Source organism: Misgurnus anguillicaudatus, chromosome 19, assembly GCF_027580225.2.
Source record: "Misgurnus anguillicaudatus chromosome 19, ASM2758022v2, whole genome shotgun sequence".
Classification (NCBI taxonomy): Eukaryota; Metazoa; Chordata; class Actinopteri; order Cypriniformes; family Cobitidae; genus Misgurnus; species Misgurnus anguillicaudatus.
This window is the reverse complement of record NC_073355.2, coordinates 3842464-3865148: the sequence shown is the minus strand read 5'-3', so window position 1 is coordinate 3865148 and position 22685 is coordinate 3842464. Positions and strand designations below refer to the sequence as shown.

General features: G+C 37.2%; 1 protein-coding gene across 1 annotated transcript; it reads right to left on the bottom strand.

Annotated features, from left to right (window-relative positions):
- On the bottom strand, nt 1–18618 carry uqcrc2a (ubiquinol-cytochrome c reductase core protein 2a). The gene is made up of 14 exons (XM_055184186.2): nt 18467–18618; nt 16399–16500; nt 16140–16289; nt 13102–13166; nt 12953–13009; nt 12488–12612; nt 12310–12407; nt 12145–12202; nt 9613–9708; nt 4865–5064; nt 4694–4774; nt 4229–4305; nt 1850–2003; nt 1–279 (listed from the first exon to the last, which is right to left on the bottom strand). The coding sequence occupies exons 1-14, from the start codon at nt 18497–18499 to the stop codon at nt 196–198; spliced, it is 1380 nt and encodes a 459-aa protein (XP_055040161.2). The 5' UTR covers nt 18500–18618; the 3' UTR covers nt 1–195.
- Nucleotides 18619–22685: the final 4067 nt, after the last annotated feature.

Sequence of the window (22685 nt, the reverse complement as noted above, 5' to 3'; positions counted from 1 at the left end):
TACATTTCATTGATCAGTTGTTTTAATGAACATACATAAAATACAGTGACATGGACAAAAGTTACACTATTATTTTCAGTAAAGTATTACTAAAGAACAGATTTTGTGATGAAGTGATTAAAAACTTTTGTACAGCAATCAGGTTTAACCACCTCAGTAAAGTGAACATAGTTGATTTTAGACCAGGACCTTTTTTCACAATTCATCAGCAAATGGTGTGTTTGCCAGGTGTCCACAACATGACATCGTCTTCTTGCTTTCAACAAACTTCTTCGCAGCCTGTAGAAAATATAAGGGTGGTTTTGATAAATGTCATTGATCAGTTTTGTGGTTTTACTGGGTTAATTACAGTGTAAGCAGTGCTATTAGCAAAACTACCTTAATTATATTTATAACACATAAACCCCAATTTAAATGTTGATTGGATGAGCCATTTTCAAATGTGTTAAAAGGCACACCTCTAATTACATAACCTATACAAATGGAACAAGTTACAACAGCTTGGCAGCTAAAGACACAATAATAAAACTTTTACTTGTTTCAATCATTTATTCCAATGAATATTACTTGCAATAATAGAGTGAAGGCTTCAAAAGTTTTGGGCTAATTTAACTGACTATACTATTTTGATATCCTAATGCTGAGGCGTCAAAATCGTGCCTACCGCGTCTAGTTTGCCGCTTGAACAGTTTGAATGCAAGACTGCAAAAAAGCAAGCATTTGACGTGCGTCAGAGGCAAAATCCGCTCCTTATGCAGTTGCCTGTTTGCAAGATGTCTGATGTTACATTTATCGAGAGAGTTACCGGTTTGTATTTGGTCACCTTACTATAGGGGGAAAATAAATGTCACGTGACTCAAAAGTGAAATGTGACACTCTTCCAAGCGAGGTCCTTTTTATTCCTGTCTCTATAGAAATAATAACTTGTGTCGTATAGCTCCGGGTGACTGCTTATGGACAATAACAAGCGTTCCTTCATGTTGAATGAGTGACTCATTCCGCCACAGCAGCAAGCAGGCTCCTGATTGGTTAACGCGTCGCGAAAATCCGCCAAAGTTCAAATTTTTCAACTCGAGCGTCAGCCGCAAATTCGCGTCAAACGCAAAATGCACAAAAAGCACCATTCACGCATACTGCGTCAGAGGCTCAATTCGCACCATTCCCGCGAACTAGACGCGCCGCGAGACCTCCAGACGCGCGTCAAAGCGTCTTCACATTGACATCACTCGTGCTCGACGCCTCTACCGTGGCTGGTGTAAATGCAGCATTAATCAAGAATATTTTCTTGTTTTGGGATCAAAAATATATCTGCCCATACAGCATGGGGTTTGTTTAATTATATGACAAAAACACTGGAGGGCATTTAGCGCTTAGTACAGTTATGCGAATTTGGGAGCAAATGTATTTAATTGTCATAACAAAAATTTATCACAATACAAAAATTGTTTGAAAGCAAAATATAATTTCTTATTTCTTTTGATCTGGGGATGCAATATGACCCAGACACGTTAATTACAGGTTTCACAAGATTTAACTAGTAGTGTGGTTTATTTTAGTCATTAAAAGTTAAGCATTTGCCAGTTTCAACCTCCCTCCAACCTGAACCAAAATCTTCGTTACAATTACATTAACAAGTTTAGCCAAGCTTTTAAGCACCAAGTACAGCTCACAAATTAAACTGTAATTATCCATAAATATAATCAATGTTCTGAACTTTATAATATTAGACCAGAAAAAGGTTTGGAGCTTAGTTTAAAAAAGTTTGGACAAGTGTTACAGTACATTTTCTTTATCAAGAACCAATATTCCTTTATGATATGACCGCTGTCAAAAAAATTATGTTGCTTACTTTAACAACGTCACTGGAGGTCACAGAGTCAATGCTTTGCGTCACAGACTGCGGTGAGCTGTAAGATCCACTGCTCAGAACCTGAACCCCCAGTTCCTCCAACCAACTCTCAGAATTCTCCAAAGACATGAGATAATCAGCCTGCAACTGGTTCCTAAAACACACAATATCAACACTTTCATTACCCAACAGACCCTTTCCATCATTCATCAGTGCCTGTTTATTCCAGAAACAATACCAGCACACTTTCTTCCTTTTTGACAAAATGTCATTCAGTGTAACATATGAAGAGTTTGGTTCCAAATCGCGATAAACGCCATTAAAAAAAATTGTTACTGCCAAAATCAGTATTATATCAGGTCAGTATTTAAAAGTAAATTCGTAATTTTACGCAAAATCCAATATCCGCCGTGTTATTCTGTCATCTTTTCTGCCTTTTTCCCATAACGCAATAAACGCCACTCCTCATTTTCTGCAGATTTCAATAAATCCGCTCCACAAATTACAGAGCACCATTCCACGCAATGTAAACAATCAAACGGCTCATTGAGTACACGCAATCCTAGTTTTCCTAATCTTGTACTTTGTGATCAACAAACAAACAAAAACAAAATAATACTTTAATGGCATTGATAAACGTGTAGTGGTTTTCTGTGATGGAAAAGAAACGGAAGCCATCAACATCTAATACTTTATGCAAGAGGCACTTGGGAGACGGTTGCTTGTTCTCCCGACAGCATTTATCTTCTCTCGTGCTAACACATTGACCCCATGGCATCTTATCAAAAACATTCCATAATTTTACTCAAAGTCAAAGAAAATCGAGCAGGACCAAAACATTTTACAGCTGAACGCTGTGAAAAATGTTAAGCGACGATGTCCCAAGTATAACCGCAGCGATGACTATGACAAAGTAAGTGTTTTGGTTAATGGCATTGATTGTTTATTTTTTTTAATCAGTGTATACCACTGTTCAACTAAATGAATATAACATGGCAAAGATGAATGCACATTTATATATTGAGTCAATAGATTTATAGCATTTTGGGAAAAAAAAACTTGTCATGGATTTATTGCATTTTGTGGAAAAAATAATTAATAATAAATCTTTGAAAATCAAGTTATGGATTTGAATTTTTTTATGTTTTAATAACCTAAAGATGCTTTGTGAAAGTTTGTAACAGAAAATAGTGGTTTTCATCTTGTCACTTTCTTGGTAAAGATAACACGTTTTTACCAAAATTTGTCCAAATGGATTTATTGCATTTTGGAACAAACTCTTCATATATATTTAAGTAAAAATAAAATGTATTAAAATATATAAATATATAAAGTGTACTTATTAAAGTATTACTGCATCACGTGTCTTGTCAAAATAAGTGCCTGCTGCAGAGAATAAATAATTTTGGTCCTAATACTGACCCTTGGGGGACACCACACTTTATATCCAAACAATCAGATGCATAATCTCCCAACTTCAAAAATTGTTTCCTGTCTTTTAAATAGCTGCTTAACCAATTCAAAACTATCCCCCAATCCCGAGCCTTTCCAGTTTATTGATTAATATTTCATGATTAATGGTATCAAAGGCTTTTTTCAAATCAATGAATACCTCAACTCCATATTTCTTTTTGTCTGTAGAATTAGTAATTTCTTCAATAAGTTCAGTTAAAGCTAGTGATGTTGACCTACTTTTTCTGAATCAATATTGACTGTCAGTGAGTAATTGGTATTTATCAATGAATTTATCCAATCTGTCATTGAATAGTTTTTCTAAAATTTTAGAGCATTATGGCAATAAAGAAACAGGCCTATAATTTGTGAAGTGGTATTTGTCTCCAGATTTGTACAGAGGTATTACTTTTGCTGTTTTCATTTTTGTTGGAAATTGACCAGTTTGAAATGACAAATTAAATGGTTTTGAAATTCCTCTCAGTGGATGCTTTAGTTTTGCACAATTTCACAATGTTACAATTCTCACAATGTTACAATTCTTAAATAATTTGTATGTAGAACAAAAAAGTTACTGAAATTGTTAATATTATGAAAGTAAATCTATTTTTTGAATTTCAGTTTCATTTTTTTAATTTGCTCAAAATACTGTGATGTGTATCGAACCGTGAACCCAGCATCGAGATACAGACAGAACCATGAGCTTAGTGTATCGTTACACCCCTAGTGGTCACGTAATTGACATATTTTCTTTTGAAACGGCGTGATTAATATGTGTGATAGTGTGAGTGCGCCCTAAGACTGGTTTTGTGGTCCAGGGTCACATATAGTGTAGTGTAGGTGCAGGCCTGCGGGGATGTGGGGAGGGAAAACAACTGGCTCATGCACAGTTTGAGGCAACTGCACCAAGTGCGAGTACATGCTTACTTTGCTCTGGTGAGGTCATCTGCAGTAAGTCTTCCTTCAGCTATAGCTTTCACCTCTGTCATGGCTGCACTGATCACCTGCATAGAGATCAATACACGTCAGTCACTCATTTGCTTTCAGCCGGAATAAACATTCCCATTATCTATTGATGAGTCATGTCATTCCAAACCTGTATGATTATTTGCATGAAACACATTCTGTCGATCTTTACCATGAGTAAGGGTGAGCGAATTGACAATTTTTCAAAGTAATTGATCTTGAAACCCTCCACAATCTACCTTTAAAGCGAATTACAGAAATCAAAAATAACAAAAGTATAAAAACAAAGACCAAAATCATTTTACGTCACGCAGAGTGAAAATAAAATCATTTTTATTTTCTAATGCTAATGTATGCAATTTTGAACCGACATGAGTAAATAAGACAGACTGATGGTGGTGTACGTCCCGGTCACATGACACTCACCTCTCTGGCAGAGTGTGCTTGTGAGATAGTATACAGTCCAAACAGCCCTGAGTCAGAGTAAGTGGCATTAAAAGCTGTGGCCTGTAAAGAACATTAATTCAAACCATCAAAACCGAGATGAAGTCTAATCAATACTTCTGTACCTCAAGGGTGACCACACGTAACACTCACATCAAATGGCTGTGTGGTGGCCTTGGCAATGCCTTGGCTAAGTCTGCTGGTCATGTTGGATCCTCTCTTAACATGCGGTCCAGCTCCCAGAAGCCTCTGTAGCACACTGAAGGCGTTTGCCTCTGCAGAGCCTGTTACTGCTCCCTCACAAGTCACCAACGCATGCACCAGAGCTCCACCACACTCCGCCCGGAGCTCACCTGCGCAAAAACCACATCACTTCAATATTTCAATGAATACTTAATGATCTTGTTTCCAAAAATATATATCCAGCTCAAAATCCACCCCAAAACAAGTAATAAAATATATATATTTTTTGCCATTAGCCATATTAGCCATTCTGTGTAAAATTATTGTAACCCACTAAGGGTGTAACGATACACTAAGCTCACGGTTCGATCTGTATCTCGATGCTTGGTTCGCGATACGATACACATCACGGGGTTTTTTTACAATTTCAGTAACTTTTTTTACATAAAACTTAATAAATAATTTTATCATTTTAAGGCTTAACTGAACCTTCTGTACTGCAGGTCACTGAAAAAAGGGAAATTTTACATAAAATTAGAATTAAGGGACTTAGCAGGGTGTTGTTAGATATAAAGCTCTATTAGGGCACAGGCCCCCTCATTTTTTTTAAAAGCCTAAGACTTCTATACAATGTCCTTTGGTTAACACACTATTCCTACATGTATTTAAAAATATTTAAGTATCATGTTCATTATACTTAACATGAACATTGTTAACATGTTTGGAGGCATAAATGTCATAAAAGGTTTGGAAATGAACATATTTTCTTGCACATTTGCATTTTACATTATACAAATATAACAAGAATAATTAATAACGTTTTTTACAAGAATATTTTAACAATAGCACTATTTTAAGAAACCATTCATTTTATGACTGCTATACTAAAATAATCTCAGTCATAGTTACTGCCAAATGTGTCCTACAGCCATGGCCGGACTTACCATTGGGCTTGATTGGGCTTGAGCCCAGGGGCCCCGGCCAATAGGGGCCTCCGTGCTTGCTTGCGTTCGTTTGATTTGTTCAGTCGTTTTCATTTTTTATTTTACAGCCTATTGGTTGGTGAGAAATTGTTTGGTGCTGCATTTAATTCGTTAATATATATATATGTCAGTCATCTTGGTGCTGAATATGACGCACAGAGTTTACTGCTTTTGAAACCCATAGATGCTAATAGCGAATACGCGAAATGGGAGTCATGAATGAGCTTTACATATAACGAGAAAGAGCAACGCGAAAATGAAGCGCTCAGCATGAAAAAGATTACTAGAGTAAGCTATGGTCTTGTAACTCTGTTTTTTCTTGTTTTTTTTTTGTAATCTAACGTGATACGCCGGTATACGCAGTATACCCACTGGAATGGTCAAGGATTTCCGTATACCCATTTAAAAAAGCGTGAAAATACTTAACAGTGTGTGACAAACCTTTGACACTTTCAGTCATAAATTGACATCTGAATCACTCACCATTCGCATGCTCCACTTGCTACTTTGGCGGGTTGAACCTCATATACAGTACAGTCGGCTATTTGGTATTTGGTGCATTTGACTTCATGCGACACTGCGTGATCCGATCATCATATGAAATCAAATTATCACTGCGCAAAAGTGACTGGAAAGCAGACGGGTGTATTCATGTGGTTCAACAATAGCCAGAAGAATGACATCGGAGTACCGCGAGAGCGATTCGAGAAATCACACGGGGAAGTCTGCTTTCTAATCGCTCTTGCGGTACTTTGACATCACCAAGCGGTCTGCCTAGCGCCAAATGAAATCCAATCTGCTCGCAGTCTGCAGCTCACATGACACTGTAACCAAACAGTTTCTGTGGAGAAGTGAACGAGTGGAGCATAGCTACGAAACATAACAAAATCCGGAGAGTTAACAACGCACATATGACTATGTCAACATTTAAATCATCAGTCCAGTTTATTACTTCATCTGGAGGTGAGGATGCACTAAATTATGGCCATGTTGATGTCCTGATGGTTTTTGATATAATCCACTAGCTAGCCTACCTGTAGTTTCTCTTTCAGCATGTTTGCTTGTGCTTAACAGAATCACAGTTTAAACTTCTGAAAAGTGTTCATTTTTATATCTACGTTCAAGGTTTTAATGTATTACGTTCATATCAGACCAAAAATTAATGATTGATCATCTTCTCCACTTTGGTTTTTGGTGTCTAATATTACATGACGGTCTTGTCATAATTATTAAATAACATCCTAAAATCTTTTCTTTTTCATTCTTAAACACTGCACCCCTTGTACGCTATTTGCAAAAAATACACTTGTGGATTATGTTTATAACATTATATGGTGTGTAATAAGGTGAATGTTTATCAAGACTAATTTTTCTTTTCTTAAGCTAAGTCTAACACAATGATTTTAAATGTTGTTATGGGGTATTTTTTAATGTGCATGATTAATTTGGATTTGTGACATCCCTAAAAATGATTTAATTTTAGACTGGGCTTATGTTCTGCTAGAGAGATATAGGGGCAGTTTCCTAGTCAGGTCTTATCCTAGTCCAAGACTAAAATGCATGTTTGATCTGTCTTAATTTAAACACATCTTGCACTGATATATCTTAACATATATCATTGCCATTGTTTTGTCTCAAGACGCACACCAGTAATGTTTTTTGTAAGGTTTGTTGGTAAAAACTACTTGAATGCCCTAATATAACCTAGAAATAGGCCTAGTGCTGGATTAATCTAAACCCTGTCGGGAAACTTCCCTAAAATATAGTTCTATAATGTATTTTTATTTTAGGTTGTTTACTGTATGTGCACTCTCAGAAGATAATTTACACCTTTGTACCTAAAGAGTGCATATAATGGGTACAAATATACCTATATCTGTACCTAAATTGTAAATATTAGGACCCATTTAAAGGGTACCGTCACAGTGACAGCTTTTGTACCTTTTATTCTGAGAGTGTAGGGCCCAAAATTTATTCAAGCCCAGGGGCCTCCACCCTGGTAAGTCCTGCCCTGCTTACAGCTATACACTAAATCAGGGGTGTCCAATACGTCGATTGCGATCGACCAGCCGGTAGATCGCACATAAGTTAACTGTATTATGCTCCATGAGCATCGGAAAGCAGAGCGCGAAATAAGCATTATGAGAGGGGCCAATCACACCAAAAGCGTTTATGGCAGTTGCAGGCGCTTTTTTGAATGATATTCTATGGGCAGGGAGCATTTGCGCGCTGTTTTTGCGCGCCGAGCGCCTTGCAGTTTTTGCCGCCGGCCGCAGCACGCGCCTTTGAAGGAACGCTGAGAGCGGAGAAGCGCCCGACGTCGTGGTAAGGGAAGTTTACAGTTGCTTTGAAGAACCGGACTCCACTCGCTCACTCTCTCCCGTGTTTGTGCACCTCTCATCCTCAAACAAGGTCAGAGCAAGCGCCCTCTTTTTAAAGTTTCTGCTAATATGACAGTTAACAGCAAAAGAGCGCTCACCCTTCAATATTTGATTGACAAGACAGCTGACTCGGTGGTTACCTAGCAATATAAAAAGCGCGTCGCACTGCTCTTTTTTTTTAAGGCAGTGCGTCGCGCCTTGCGTTTCCAAGCGTTTCAAGAGCTTTTAGTGTGATTAGCAAATGTCTTTTTATAAATCTTAGAGAGAGAGAGAGAGAGATACGCTTCTGATACTGTTGTCTTTTTCTAGTTTGTTTCACTAAACTGCATCTCCGCTATTTTAAGCAGTACTTGACATGTACTCAAGGACTTTTTTAACTCCTCAAAAGGAATGGAGTAGCCTAATAAATTCAATGTAGAGATATGCAGTATAGTCCTAATACGCTTTTAAATTGTCATTAAAAAATTTAACTGTGTTTTTTAGCAGGTAGATCTTGTCGGCTTTATCATTTTGAAAGTAGATCACCACACAAAGAAGTCTGGACACCCCTGCACTAAATATTAATTTCATATCTGAAAATACAGAATAGTATAACACATACATGTGTTGATTTTTTTCAGCAACAATGCAATTCTATTGGCAGAGGTTTACTTGAGATTTTTCCTCTAATGTTTAAGACCTGAATGGGTGAGAATTAAACTACTTAAAACTCATCATCTCTCCTTTCTGCTTCCCTTTCCCTGCTTTGCACCAAACATTTCTGATGTCCATCTACAGGAGCCAATAGTGATTGAGTCAAAATAAGATTATCATTATTATTTAGAAACTTACTATAGTTTTGTTATGTTTTCGTAAGCGGCTGCGCGCAGCTAAACGGACAGAAGCGCGTCTCGACATGTTTTGGTGCGTGTACGATTCCCGTCGAGTGATATGAAAACAAAATGCTGCCAGACGTTGGACTTAAAAGATGACGGGCATTATCTATATCAATTTCTGTTTCTACCGAAGTCATGTTGCTGACCTTCAGTTCAAGCTGCGGGTGATTCAAGCGATGTCTGTGTGACTGTGGTGACGCTGGCGCAGAGTAGATCACGTGTTGACGTCATCGTATAAATATCCCCTTCATGCACGATGCAACATCACAGCTTTTTTGTATCGCGAAGTATCGTACGGTGAAGTATCGTTCCATCCCTATAACCCACAGCTTGTCATGGCTTTTCTTTAAAATAATTGAACAGGTCTTCGGTTTAAAAAAAACATAGTTTCATTTTCTGAAAACAAAAATCCTTCCTTGCACAAATAATTTTTATTACACCCAAACCTAACATACATGTCATGGTACTGGTGTACTCACCACCGCGGTAAACAGCTTTAACTGCTGGTGCACCAGCTCCCTTACGGACACTTAAGTACTGCTCTCCAACCTGCTTTAGTGCATCATGACTGACCCCTTCACAAACAAACAGATTCACATACCAATGCATCACATCATCTCCATATAGGGCTATCACAATGATTACATAATCTTCTCATCACGATTGTTTGACCTCATTGCGATGATTTCAGATCACCGTAATGATTGCACATCTCTTTAAAAAACACAAGGGGGAGCTGCAATGCATGTATAAATGAGACAGTATTAGATGGAGCTCCTTACTGACAGTGTAAAGGGGGTCGCACACCGGTCAATTTTCAATTTTTTTAGAACGGTGCAGCGCGGCCAGTGTGCGACACCTTTAACGCAATACATTGCAAAACTATTCAATACAGTAGATTAGAAAAAACAGCATTTAAAGAAATGCTGCAAAACTTTGATAAGTAGTATAAACTGTCAGGTAAACATACATAATTCCAAATTTAGGAAAGGATCTGTGAGGAATTTATTTCTTTCTGCAATGAATTGTCATAATCGTCAAAGTCCTAAAACAGACAGTTAATCATCATAATTTATTAGACAATAGGCTTTATGCCCAGCTGCAATACATCCCGAACCCCAGCCAGCTCCTTGTTTCCTGTCCGCCATTACTGGACAAACTGACCAATCCAGGTGTCCCTGACCTCAGTAGTCACAAACAAACTGATTAATCCAGGTGTGCCTGACCTCAGTAGTCACAACAACAATAATCAGACACACCTGAACCAATCAATCCGTCCAACAATGGCAGACAGGAAACAAGGTGCTTAGGAAGTAGTGCAGCTGGGCATAAAGCCCATTAACCGTCAGCCAAATTTCATAATTGTGATAGCCCTATCTCCATAATCACACAACTCTACTTTATTAACTAAAAGGTGCAGTGTGTAAATTTTAGCGGCATCTAGTGGTGAGGTTGCGAATTGCAACAAATGGCTTATGCTGAGTTTACACCAATCGCGTTTTGGGCGTCAAAATCGCGTCTACCGCGCCTAGTTTGCTGCTTGAACACTTTGAATGCATTCGTGCATGTAGAGCGGAGTAGACGCGCGGAAAAAGCAAGCATTTGACGCGCGTCAGAGGCAAACTCCGCTTCTTGTGGGAGGGGCAAGTGCTATGCGGTTGTCTGTTTGCAAGATGACTGATGTTGATTGTGCATTTATCGAGAGAGTTACCGGTTTGTATGTGGTAACCTTACTATAGGGGAAAATAAACAGCGCGGGTCGATAAACGTCACGTGACTCAAAAGTGAAATGTGTATTACAGCTTACCAGGTTGCCCGATGTCCTCACTGACACTCTTCCAAGCGACGTCCTTTTTATTCCTGTCTCCTATAGAAATAAGAACTTGTTTCGTATAGCTCCGGGTGACTGCTTATGGACAATATCAAGCGTTGTGACTCCGAGCGGGGCTGCCACCACATTCCGCCAAAGTTCAAATGTTTCAACTCGGGCATCAGCCGCAAATTCGCGTGAACCGCAAAATCCACAAAAAGCAAATTGAAATCACTCGCTCTTCACGCCTCTACCGCGGTTGGTGTAAATGCAGCATTAGTCCACCGCTCACCCCTTGCTTTTGAAACACAGAGAAGCTACGGTAGCCGCCACCGGACAAACATATCATCGTCGGAGACAACTTGGTAAAAACATTTGTCCGTTAAGGGCTTCTGTAGAAAAATGGCAGCACAAAATGTCAACTTCCATGTAAGGGGACCCTCGGTGTATGTAGATAAAAAAGTCTCGTTCTAAGGTAATAAACACATAACGGTTCATTATAAAAGGTCTTTTTACACCCCTGATAAAATCGTTTTGTATATTATTTTCCATTTCTGTCAAAAGATCCTTCTAAAATGTACACACTGCTCCTTTAAGAGTTGTTGTTTTAATCAGAGGAAACTGAGGACAAATTTTAACCACACAGTTACTGTAAGACAACAGATGTAAATGGAAATACAGTTTAACAGTTCTGTTTCCCATTCAGATTTTACCAATACTGACACTTTTAAATTAGAATAAAATGTAAAAGAAATTATTGACTTTATGATAGCATTAATACAATACATTTTTAAATGTTACAGTTTACAGCTTTAAGAAAACATTAAATTAGTAAATTGGCCATGCTAATAGCCTACTAAAAAAGTATGCACATTGTGTAATACATCTAGCTAAATACCATGAAATATGACAGGTATTAAGCTAATAAAAATTCTAAAACATTTAAGCTGTTACATGCACAACAAATTTTGCAATAATAACATTTAAACATAAATAAAATGTAATGACTAATGAGCAAGAAAAAAATAGTAAAGATACTATAAGGTTGTAGTCGGACTATTATATTAAGTGATATTTGCACCGTATTTGCTCCACCCACATTGGAAATCTGTGAAATTTAATGTCACAGTTTCTAACCCTTTTTATGTACAAACACAAAATGCTACAGCGCATGATAAATGCATTAATGACACAGACTTACCTAATCCGACAAGAGCCATGCGTGCACCGGTGTAATGATTTTCGAAGAACTGCTGCAGCTACAATTTTAGAGCAGAGAGAGTGTGTCTGTATGCGCCTTGATTTATGTCTCACATCATGTTACCCACAAAAACATTCAGACATGGTCTAGCTCTCATTCACTCACATGATCAACACCAATTTTGCCCATCATGTGGTCTGGGCAGTAGAGTGAGTTTGACAGAGCGTTCTTATATGCAGCTTCATGCAGCTTTTCAAGAACACCTATGTAAGACAACATTTAATCAGCATCACACTGCTATCTAGTTATTTGCTATCATACGCTTATGTAAGGTGTGTTGTACCTGTCTGTGGGCTCTGCTCTGCTACAGCCCTGTCTATCTTGATTCTAGGGGAGAGGTCAGACAGCTCCCAAGGCCTAAAGTCAGGAGCACTGGTCACATTCACCAGGTACTCTATGACAGTGTCACTGCCCCCGAATGATACAGAAAAGGTGAGTGCATGACATAACACCTTTCAATATTAATTATGCTGAATATCAGCAGACATTTAAATATTTAAACAAATGTTTTATTCTGATTGGTTGAGACATGTTCCACGGGTCTTAATTAACCACCAGAGCAATGTTTGTGGTAACCGTTGTATAAGCGAATAATTGACTCTGGTCCGCTTTGCATTGTGCCGCATTACCACCTTGGGTGTGCATTATTTTTGAATAATGGCCCATCATCAATTATTCCGCTTATACCACAAAATTGCTCTGGTGGACATTTGACAGGTTTTATAAATATATATATATACACACTCACAAATCATCTCTTAAACAGTCCAGAGAATAAATCATGTGTTCTCTCGATGATGTCACACTGAAACACAAGGTAAACATGACAGTAAAATACGTACTGGTATATGTCTACTTGAAAGTGTTTAGGAGTCTTGTAAAATATATTTAACTGACCTCAGACTGGCACCCACAGCCTCCAGACCTCGACAAATTTTGAAGGCAGATGCACCTTTAGTGGTCTGAAACAAACAGCACATATTCATTCATATATTACACATAGTGTTTGAATTTACGCTTTTTTGGCACATCCGAGCCTGATTTGAATCTGTTATTTTGCAGCCTGAAATAAACAATAAATACAGTAGTATTTCAAGCAGTTTTTCATTTGGGGTATGACTAACACAATTCACAAAGCACAGTAAACTTTACATTTGTGTCTAAATTTCAGAGGTGGACACGACTTGAGTATTTTAGTAACATTTTCCAAGCATCAGTGCTTTATATTGGGAAAAAATTGACTTTACTAAAAAAAATTTCACTACACTCTAAGGATGCGTTCACACGGTACCATAATACAAACCCATATTTGAGTCCTTAAGACGGTTCCGTTCACACGCAGTTCGGTTATTTACGGGTTTGACAACCACATTCTATAACCGACTTCACACCCGTAACTTTTCGGGTTTCACAACCGTATTTACAGAGAAACTGTGCCGTGTGAATGGAATCGCACAACGTGACAGTTGTGTGTCACTTCATTCGTTGCTCTTGTGTTAAGATAACGTTACAGTGCATGAAAATGACTGCAAACTACGCAGCAGAATTGCTCCGTAAGGTTAATGTGATATTATATTACCTTCATAGACGTCGCAGAACATATTACATTACGCATAAAATTGCGTGCAGCCCAATAAGTGAGATATATAAAGTTTAAACCTTAAAAGTGGACGATTAATATAATGTTAAGTGTATAATAAAAGGGATATAAAAATTATCTGTTTATTTACTCACCTTTTATCTTCAGTGAAGCAATAAAGAAGATATAAAAAAAACCCATCTGTGATTCATATAATACAAGGCAAAAGATTTGTCACTTTGAGAGGTCAAAAAGCAGATATATCCAATACAAAAGTAATCTCCATTACTCCTGGTGACTTTTTTGCTGCTTGTGGAGCAAATCGGTCGTTTTTTGCAGGATATTGAACGTTATTTACAACATTATTAGCGTCCATACAGAACTGTGGCAACATATAAAGTGCACTTTTTACACTCCCACTCTCTAGGTGGCGCTAAGAGACTGGTTTTGCCTGCGGTTGGTAAACCTTACTCTCTGCGCCACCTACAGAGCTGGAGCGTAAGCGCACTTCCTATTTGGCTGCGTTAATCCTTTAAATAAAGTTCAATTTCTTGCAAAAACGGATCGATTTGCTTCACAAGTCATTATGATTACTTTTGTATTGGATATATCTGCTTTGGTAAAACGTGCAGTTGCTGAAACTGATTTTATGTTCATTCATTTTGGAAATTAAAACTTTAATAAGGAACCACCCTTGTTTATTTTTCTCTGCACAATGGTAAGCGTTAAACCAGCCAGCTGTTTTTGTTAATTACATAAATAAAGTTTTGCCTATTGCATAAATAATACTTTTTTAAAAATATTTTCGTCCGTCACTATGGTTACAGGCGCCGCGTGTAACTAGCATACGGGTTTGAGGTCGGTTGCTCGTTCATACAGGCAGTATTCTATTTGTGTCTGAAAAGGACACTTCCAGACTCACACCTGTAAGTAAATACGGTTGTTACTCCCGAAATTTTGTCGTGTGAACGCACCCTAAAAAGCATTGAATTATTAAATACCTAATTACATAAAAATTGTGTACTTTTTAGTTAAGTAAAAGTAAAAAAAATTACCAGATGTTTAATGTACTTAAATATTAATATAAACCAAAAACTTGAAATTATGAAATGTAGTGGAGTAAACATTATGATAATATGCTTTGGAATGTATGTTTTCCAAAGAAAAACACTGATAAAGTATGAATACTTGAAAATTTACTTTAAAGGTGCAGTGTGTAAATTTTAGCAGCATCTAGTGGTGAGGTTGGAATTGCAACCAACGCCTCAGTCCACTGCTCACCTATCGCTTTTGAAACGCATACAAGAGCTACAGTAGCCGCCACTGGAAAAACATGTCATCGATGGAGACAACTTAGTAAAAAAAGTTTGTCCATTAAGGGCTTCTGTAGAAACATGGTTGCACAAAATGGCGACACTCGGTGTATGTAGATAAAAACGTCTCATTCTAAGGTAATAAAAACATAAAGGTTCATTATAAAAAGGTCTTTATACACCCCTGATAATATAGTTTTGTATATTATTTTGCATTTCTGTCAAGAGATCCTTTTAAAAATTACACACTGCACCTTTTATGTAGAATGTAAAAATACTTTAGTGTCCGCCTCTGCTAAATTCACCCAATTACACTCATAAGTGGCTTTCTTTACATACTGAATGCTGATTGAATTAAAGAGTAAGCGGTTTGAAAATGCATCAGATGCAGGAAGTTTAAATGCACTATTTTTATCCCTGTACTACTATAAATATAGAGATTTGTAGATTGATTCTTCTAAAATACTTAAAAACTTTGGTTCTATAATGACCTTCCTATTGTTCGGCCACATCTCTTGCAACATCAAAAAACAATTAAAAACCCATCTCTTCCAAAAATACTTGCCATAGATATTGACCGCATTTCTATCTCTTCTAAGTTTTTCTCTCAACAAGTATTGTTTCGCAATTGTGAAAACTTGTATCTTGTTATAAGCACCTTTTATACTATTGGGGAAGATCACAAGTTTTTTCAAGGTCACTCGCCATCTATGAACCAAAATTTAAGAACAATATGTCAGTTTGTATGTGCCTACATGTACTTAAATAGTAACACAAGTATGGTGAAATACAACCTTAATATGATTTTAAAGAAAGAAAGTGCTCTGTAACAGAGTTACACATACAAACTGACATATTGTTTTAAAATTTTGGTTCATTAATTGCTGAGTGACACTAAAAAAATCTAGTGGGAGTGTAACTCCGTTACCGCGTGAAATTCCCTATGACACATTGCTTTTATTGTTTCCTAATCTTTGTAAGTCGCTTTGGATAAAAATGCTTAAATGTAAATGTACACATATACAAAAATGCTCAGTACATACCAGATTTGCTGCTAATCGTAGCACGTGAGTGACACCCAGGTTTTCCACAGTCTCATAGCGACTGCCTGCTTTCACAAACACCCCGATTTTAGAAACTGGGGAGTAGTTTTCCAGAGAAGCGACGAGAAGACCACTGGGAAGCTTGGACACCTGAACCACAAAGCAGCCAAGAAACATGATATTAATGAAAAGTGTGAGTGTGTGTGTGCTGTGATGACTTTTGTCTCATATAAGGACATCAACAAACAGCAACATCTACCTGAACATCCTGGGTTGGGAAGGCGGCTGTACTCGCCGGCTTTCGGGTAACTAAAGGTTCCCTCAGTGACTCGCTCCTCCTAGCGGCAGCATAACATCGTCTCTGTGGAAAACATTGACTGTCAGTGAAGTGTCAAAGGGGATCATATTATGGGTTTGGAGGTTGTCAAAATCACTTTCACGATTCTCCAAATCCTCGAATTCGATTACATTTTCTATTCTAAGGTCATGATTCGATTCGATTCTCGAAAGCACAAAAAAATGCTATGCCATTTTTAGACTAGACTTTTATGAAATATAATACCTGACCTTTGCAGATGCCCTGCCATGTTTGTCATGCTACCAGTGGTACATGCACATACCTGATAAAACGAAACTTCCTGTCAGATGAACATTCCTGTCAGTACTCAGTACTTTGCACCTTAAAGCTTTGAGCTTTGGAAAGACACTATATAAATTAAACATATTATTATTATTATTAAAAATGTGCTTTTATTATCGTCAGACGATATTGTGAGGCTATACATATATCCAGGTTGTGACTTAATTTCGATTTAAAATTTAAATCATGACACCCTTACTATTCATCTTCAAAGCGTAACTAAAACAAAACATGTAGTGATACTTTAAATGATGTTGATTGTTGAGAAAAGGTGTGCAGTCATTTTCATTGCAGTATTTTCTACTTTCTGTGCTGTTGCACATACTGTATGCTTTAGGTCTAACATAGCATAGAAACATAACATTTTTAAGAATGTTTTTCTTGCAAAAAAATAAATAAAAATGTGCAGACACCATTGCACTTAATCACATCTGGATTATTATGTAGATAAGAACATTATGTACATAATATATTTGCATACATTATTGGTCTTCACATTGGTTTATGAAGATTAAACTTACAACGAGGATTTTGAAATATTATACATTAAATATTGTAGAGATAGAATAATGTATATGCATGACACAATGTCCATTTTTTAAAGCTCTGATTTATTTCCAAGCGTAATAAACCTTTTAACTAATATTGGTGACATTTCTAAATTCTAAGCATTTGGAGTTTAAAGGGGCCAAAAAAGTTGCTGTTATTTACACAGATTTGTCATTATTAGCTATAAATGAAAGTGGGGTAGATATGCAATTAAACAAAACATGCAAAAAATTAAACATCATCCAGGATCCCATGTTCAAGTTAACAGACAGCTTAGATATCACACATGTCACCTGTTCAAGAGGTCAGAAACTACAGTATTACTATGCCATGACCTTCAACAGATAAACACTAGGACGTTCACATACTACAACTGGAAGAAAACCAAGACACATTCTGTTTAAGAATAGGAAACTGAAGAATTCTTACAGACGACCAGGTTTTAATTAAGTTATAGGTTTAGAAGTTTACCGCGGGTGTATGTCAAATACAGGTGTTGTGTCGAACTCAGTTCCCCCTATGTTTCCCTTTAGTGTAGTGCTTTTATAGCGTTTTCATCACGTTACATTTAGAAAGATTAAAGATTTGAATTGGTTATACTAAAAAGGCATAATATCATGTATTTTATAATACAATTTAATAAATATTTCATACATTTGACAGTTTTCTATTAGGGTATTTCTTTTAAAGTATAGCCTGTCTTTTTCTCTTTTTTCCCTTTACTGGTTGTTTTAAAAATGTACTGTTTGCATACATAATTAAATAAATATTATACATATAAAATGATTCATACTGTAAAAATAATTGACTTACCATTAAGAACAATACAGATACATTACAGAAATGCACACATATACATCTCAGTAGCCATTAAAACTTTAAATATATAAATAATAAAACCTATAACGTGATAAAAACGCCATTAAAACACTACACTGAATGGAAAAATAGGGGGAACATAGAAGGAACAGACTTCGACACAACACCGGCTCATTAATGCAAATGGCACTAACGTTAGCAACACTAGCCTGCAGCAGTTAAATGACACTTGCTGACTGTGAAAGATTGAGGTTTATTTTAAACACGCCGTTTACGCACACTAAAGATGCCGGTGCTGACTGAGAGAAAGAGGACTCACAGAGAGATAAGTAAAACCTCTAAATCCCTTCATGACTTTCTCTCTCCTTCCGCTGCTGGAAAAACAGTTATGGCCGCCGAAACTGACGTCCTACCCATAATCCAACGCATCTCAGAGACACTCCAAATATGGACACACCGGAACCTATGGCAGGACAGTAATTGTTCATTTTTATTCACATTTAACTAAATTGAGAATTCTATTACTATTACTAGTGCATATTTGTTTTGCTTTACAAGGCAAACATCAACATTACATTTCTGAATCCTCTTATTTATTTATATATTATATTTATTAATATATAATATTTAAGTTGCCATTTATACCACTTCAAAGTTTTAACTATGCTATTCATTATTTTCTGTGCAAGTTTTAATTTATTTTTGTTGTAAGCATGTGTGTATTTAACAACTACAAAAATGGATTTTGCTTTTGTCCTTTTTATGTGCTTAAAGTCAAACATTTAAAACAATGGTTCTTTGGAAATAATATATAACACAATGCAATGCACTTGACCACTTCTTAAAGCAACACTATGTTGTTGTTTTTTTTCTCTAAAATGATTTCAGTGGTAAAACCATTCTTAACCTAGCGGTTGCAATCACACTCTGTAAGTTTTGTGTTCGAGGAGGAACACACAGCCTGCCCAACCCCTGCCCGTTTCTGCATTCACCAGTTAAAGCAGCTCAGTCAACAAATTCAAGTGTATTTCCCTGCCCACGGAGAGGCTTATACAGTGACAGTATTTGCAACACTGGTAACAGACAGTTGCACTTATTATCAATCACATGGGGGAACCATGAGCCAATGTTACATAGTGTTGCTTTAACACTGCTTTCTTGACTCTTTGATTGGACAGATTACCCTATAGACAACCTTACACCAAATTTAAGATCAAACATAAGTTTTTATTAATAAAAAAAATAACTGGACACCATTGATTGAATTACACAAGTTGTGATGAGGTAAAGTGGGAAAGTGTAAGATACTAAATGATAATAGTCATATCATGAAACACAGATTCTTCCTCTTTAAATGAATTCTTCACCAAATTTAATTATGAATATATTATTAAATTGGGTCACCTATGTAGTAGAAATGTGAAGTTTTTTTAGAAATTGGTAACTTCTAGGCCAAGAAAAGCCAGAAAATGTGTTTTTGGCTCATGTGGATGAAAAACACCAAATCCCAAAATGCATTGTTTTGCTGCTCTACAAGCAAACACCTACCGGTTCGAGAGGGCAGGAGGGAGGGACATTCCACTAGCTACTAGCAAGTTGACTCGAAAACTGAAATGACACCAGTTAACGTGAGTCTCTATGACAAGTTAGTTGATAGATTATTTTAAATACTACCTTTTTTACATTCAAATTGTGTTGAGTTGCTTTGTACCGGGATGTACAGTCAAAACCAGGAGAGGAAAAGTTAGTAAATTTCCATCATTTGCCGGTTTATAGATGTAAATATAACAACCGTAGCTCAGCTGACAGATGTGAAAAACAAACAAAATACTCACTTTATACTCTCGACTCAGTTTCTCCCTTTTTTGTATATCATTACGTCAGTATCAGTATTTTCTTTCTACCATGCACAAATACAAATGTCACTGAACTTTTGCGGTGTAATTGTAATAATGAGCACTCAAACACACCAAATCAACAATTACTAAAAACACACAAAAACAGATTATCCACGGGCACTGCACTAGTTCATAAAAAATACCCTGTATTATGAAACCGCGCGTCAGTCGTAACCAAAGGGGAGCTCGTGTTGTTGAAATGTCCATGCTAAGCGTTCATAATATAACATTTGTGTATTATTCAACGTATTATTACATATGAGAAATATTAATATTCCATCAGATTTAGTATAAAATAATCAGTACGCCACAGCTCGATTCTGCCCGGGCTCTGGCCATTCTTCCTGACCGCCAGGCAAGGCTCGCTCCTCGGCTAAAGCAGCTGCTCCGGCATCCTCTTATTTCTCGCTGTACTGCGGTTCGTAAGTGTAGCCACAAGCATCAGATTCGCGCACCAGATCTTCAAAAAACCCTTCTGCCATATCGTCTTCAAAACTAAGATAGCTGACACTGTTTATTGACTGTTGTTATAAATGTTTACTGCTGAAAAAAGAGAGCCTTATCGAAGATTAAAGATGGCTGATTATAGTTTTGATTCGTACTTTTCCGAATGGACTCGGCAGTCCAACCCCTATGGGCGGGTTGAAAACATGTGGAAATAGCTACTACTACTGACTGTAGTCTTTGCCTCTGGCCAAAAAGTCCTCAGATAACGCAAAAATCGTCATTTTGCGTCATCGGAGGACTTTTTTCCAGATCCAAAATACAGATATCTCTCCTCTCAGGGGGACATAAGGGAGGGAAACACGGTCATTCACAAATACTGCCGGGTTTCTACTGATAAAAAGCTGAATGCTAAATCGGTGAAGTATCCCTTTAATCATAAAAGCCAGCATATAATGTTTAGTTTCAATCTAAGCTAGTGTTTCCAAACCCGGGTGCGATGTAAAAAATCCCTTAAAATGTGTTTATGGAGCATTTAATATACATCATAAATATCTGATGTCACGAATGATAACAAATAACACCCATGTTCACAATATGCAAATCATTACAATTCCATTCCTCTGAACCCCCAGCAAACTGAGATAGCGTCTGACAAAAACCCCCACAGATTTTTACTAGTAAGCAAGGATGCAAAATACTTTATTCGGTTAACAAGGCAACACGATAAACAAGAGGAAGTCATGATGAAGAGTGTCAGAGAAAGCACTGAAGACATATTATCTTGTGGCTGAAATAGTAGTCAAGTCGATAAAACCCCACACAAACGCATCGACTGTAATCTTACCAGCATGCAAAGCCATCATTACCACCATATGGCCCACAAGCAGTGAATTAAATATCAGAGGTTCTTCTGCCAAACAATACCATTTATCAGACCATGCTTTTGAAGTAATCAGGACAAAAGAGTTCGAAAGTGGACAAAAGAGATAGATTAAAACACCAGGTGTGAACGGGAATGCGTCTCTCTTGTCCACTTCCAATCCGATCATCCAAAGCGCATCTTAACACCAGGTATAAACATGGCCTTATTATACTGATGATGGGGCCGCTGCCATAACAGAGAGTATAAAGGGCTTTATTAGCAGAGTGCAAAACCCTCATATGAAAGCCATTCACTGCTGTTTGCATAAAAGCACTGATAGCAAAGACTAAGCAGTAGACATAGTTAATTTCATTTAGCATGCCCACTGAAAAGCCACCTAATGAAATAGGAGAGGACTTTCAGTCCTGATTACAGATATTCAAGGGCTGTCACGTGAAATGGTTTTGGCATGAATCTACGAACTAAGAAAAGAGTTAAAATTGTTTCCCATCAACGAGAACTGATGATTTAATTGCAGATGTGGAATGGTGTTCAAAACTCGCCCTTGGTGACCTGAATACGAAATGAAAATCTTTGGACAAATTGCGAGGCTTTAGGTCCAAGGTCAGCCTCTGGCACTCTTTTGTTAAACAAGGCCAACTTGATACTGTATGTTTCCATTGTGCAATTCACATTTAAACACCAAACTCCCTGAGCTTATCACCCAGCATCTGCGAGTCCTTAAGAAGAGGTTCAAGTCTTAGGTGGGGTTTGACTGGGCTCCTGATTCTTGGAGTTCATTTGTACACAAATTTGGGGGTTCGTATTTACCTCTAACAATACTTGCTCGACGAACCATCACGTAAATAGCTTGTTATCAAGTCAATCACATGTTTTTAAGTCAATGTTCATGTCTTGAAAAAACATAACGGAGAAAATACATGGGACATACTCTTATTTTCTATACAAACTGGGAATGTATACTTAGTGTTTGTCATAAAATATTATTTTGTTGCACTATACTGGTGTTTTAAAGAAAATTAAACATGCTAAAATAGCGATAAGCCAACAGGCTACTATCCAAAACAAATACTATGTGTACACAATGCGCTACTGTATTCTCATTCAAAGTTAAGTCATATGTCCCTTCCAATTTTAACAATCCACGTTTTCTGAGGTTTTTTAGTCCTGTGGAAATTTGTAAAACAATGTACTTTCTGTGTATTTTTGATGGCTGAATGACCAGCATCAAGTGCACGCTCTGGACGTCCATCCCTCACAGCCTCGTTTTGGAATCAATATGGTGGTGGACTGAATAAGGTGTATGTTAC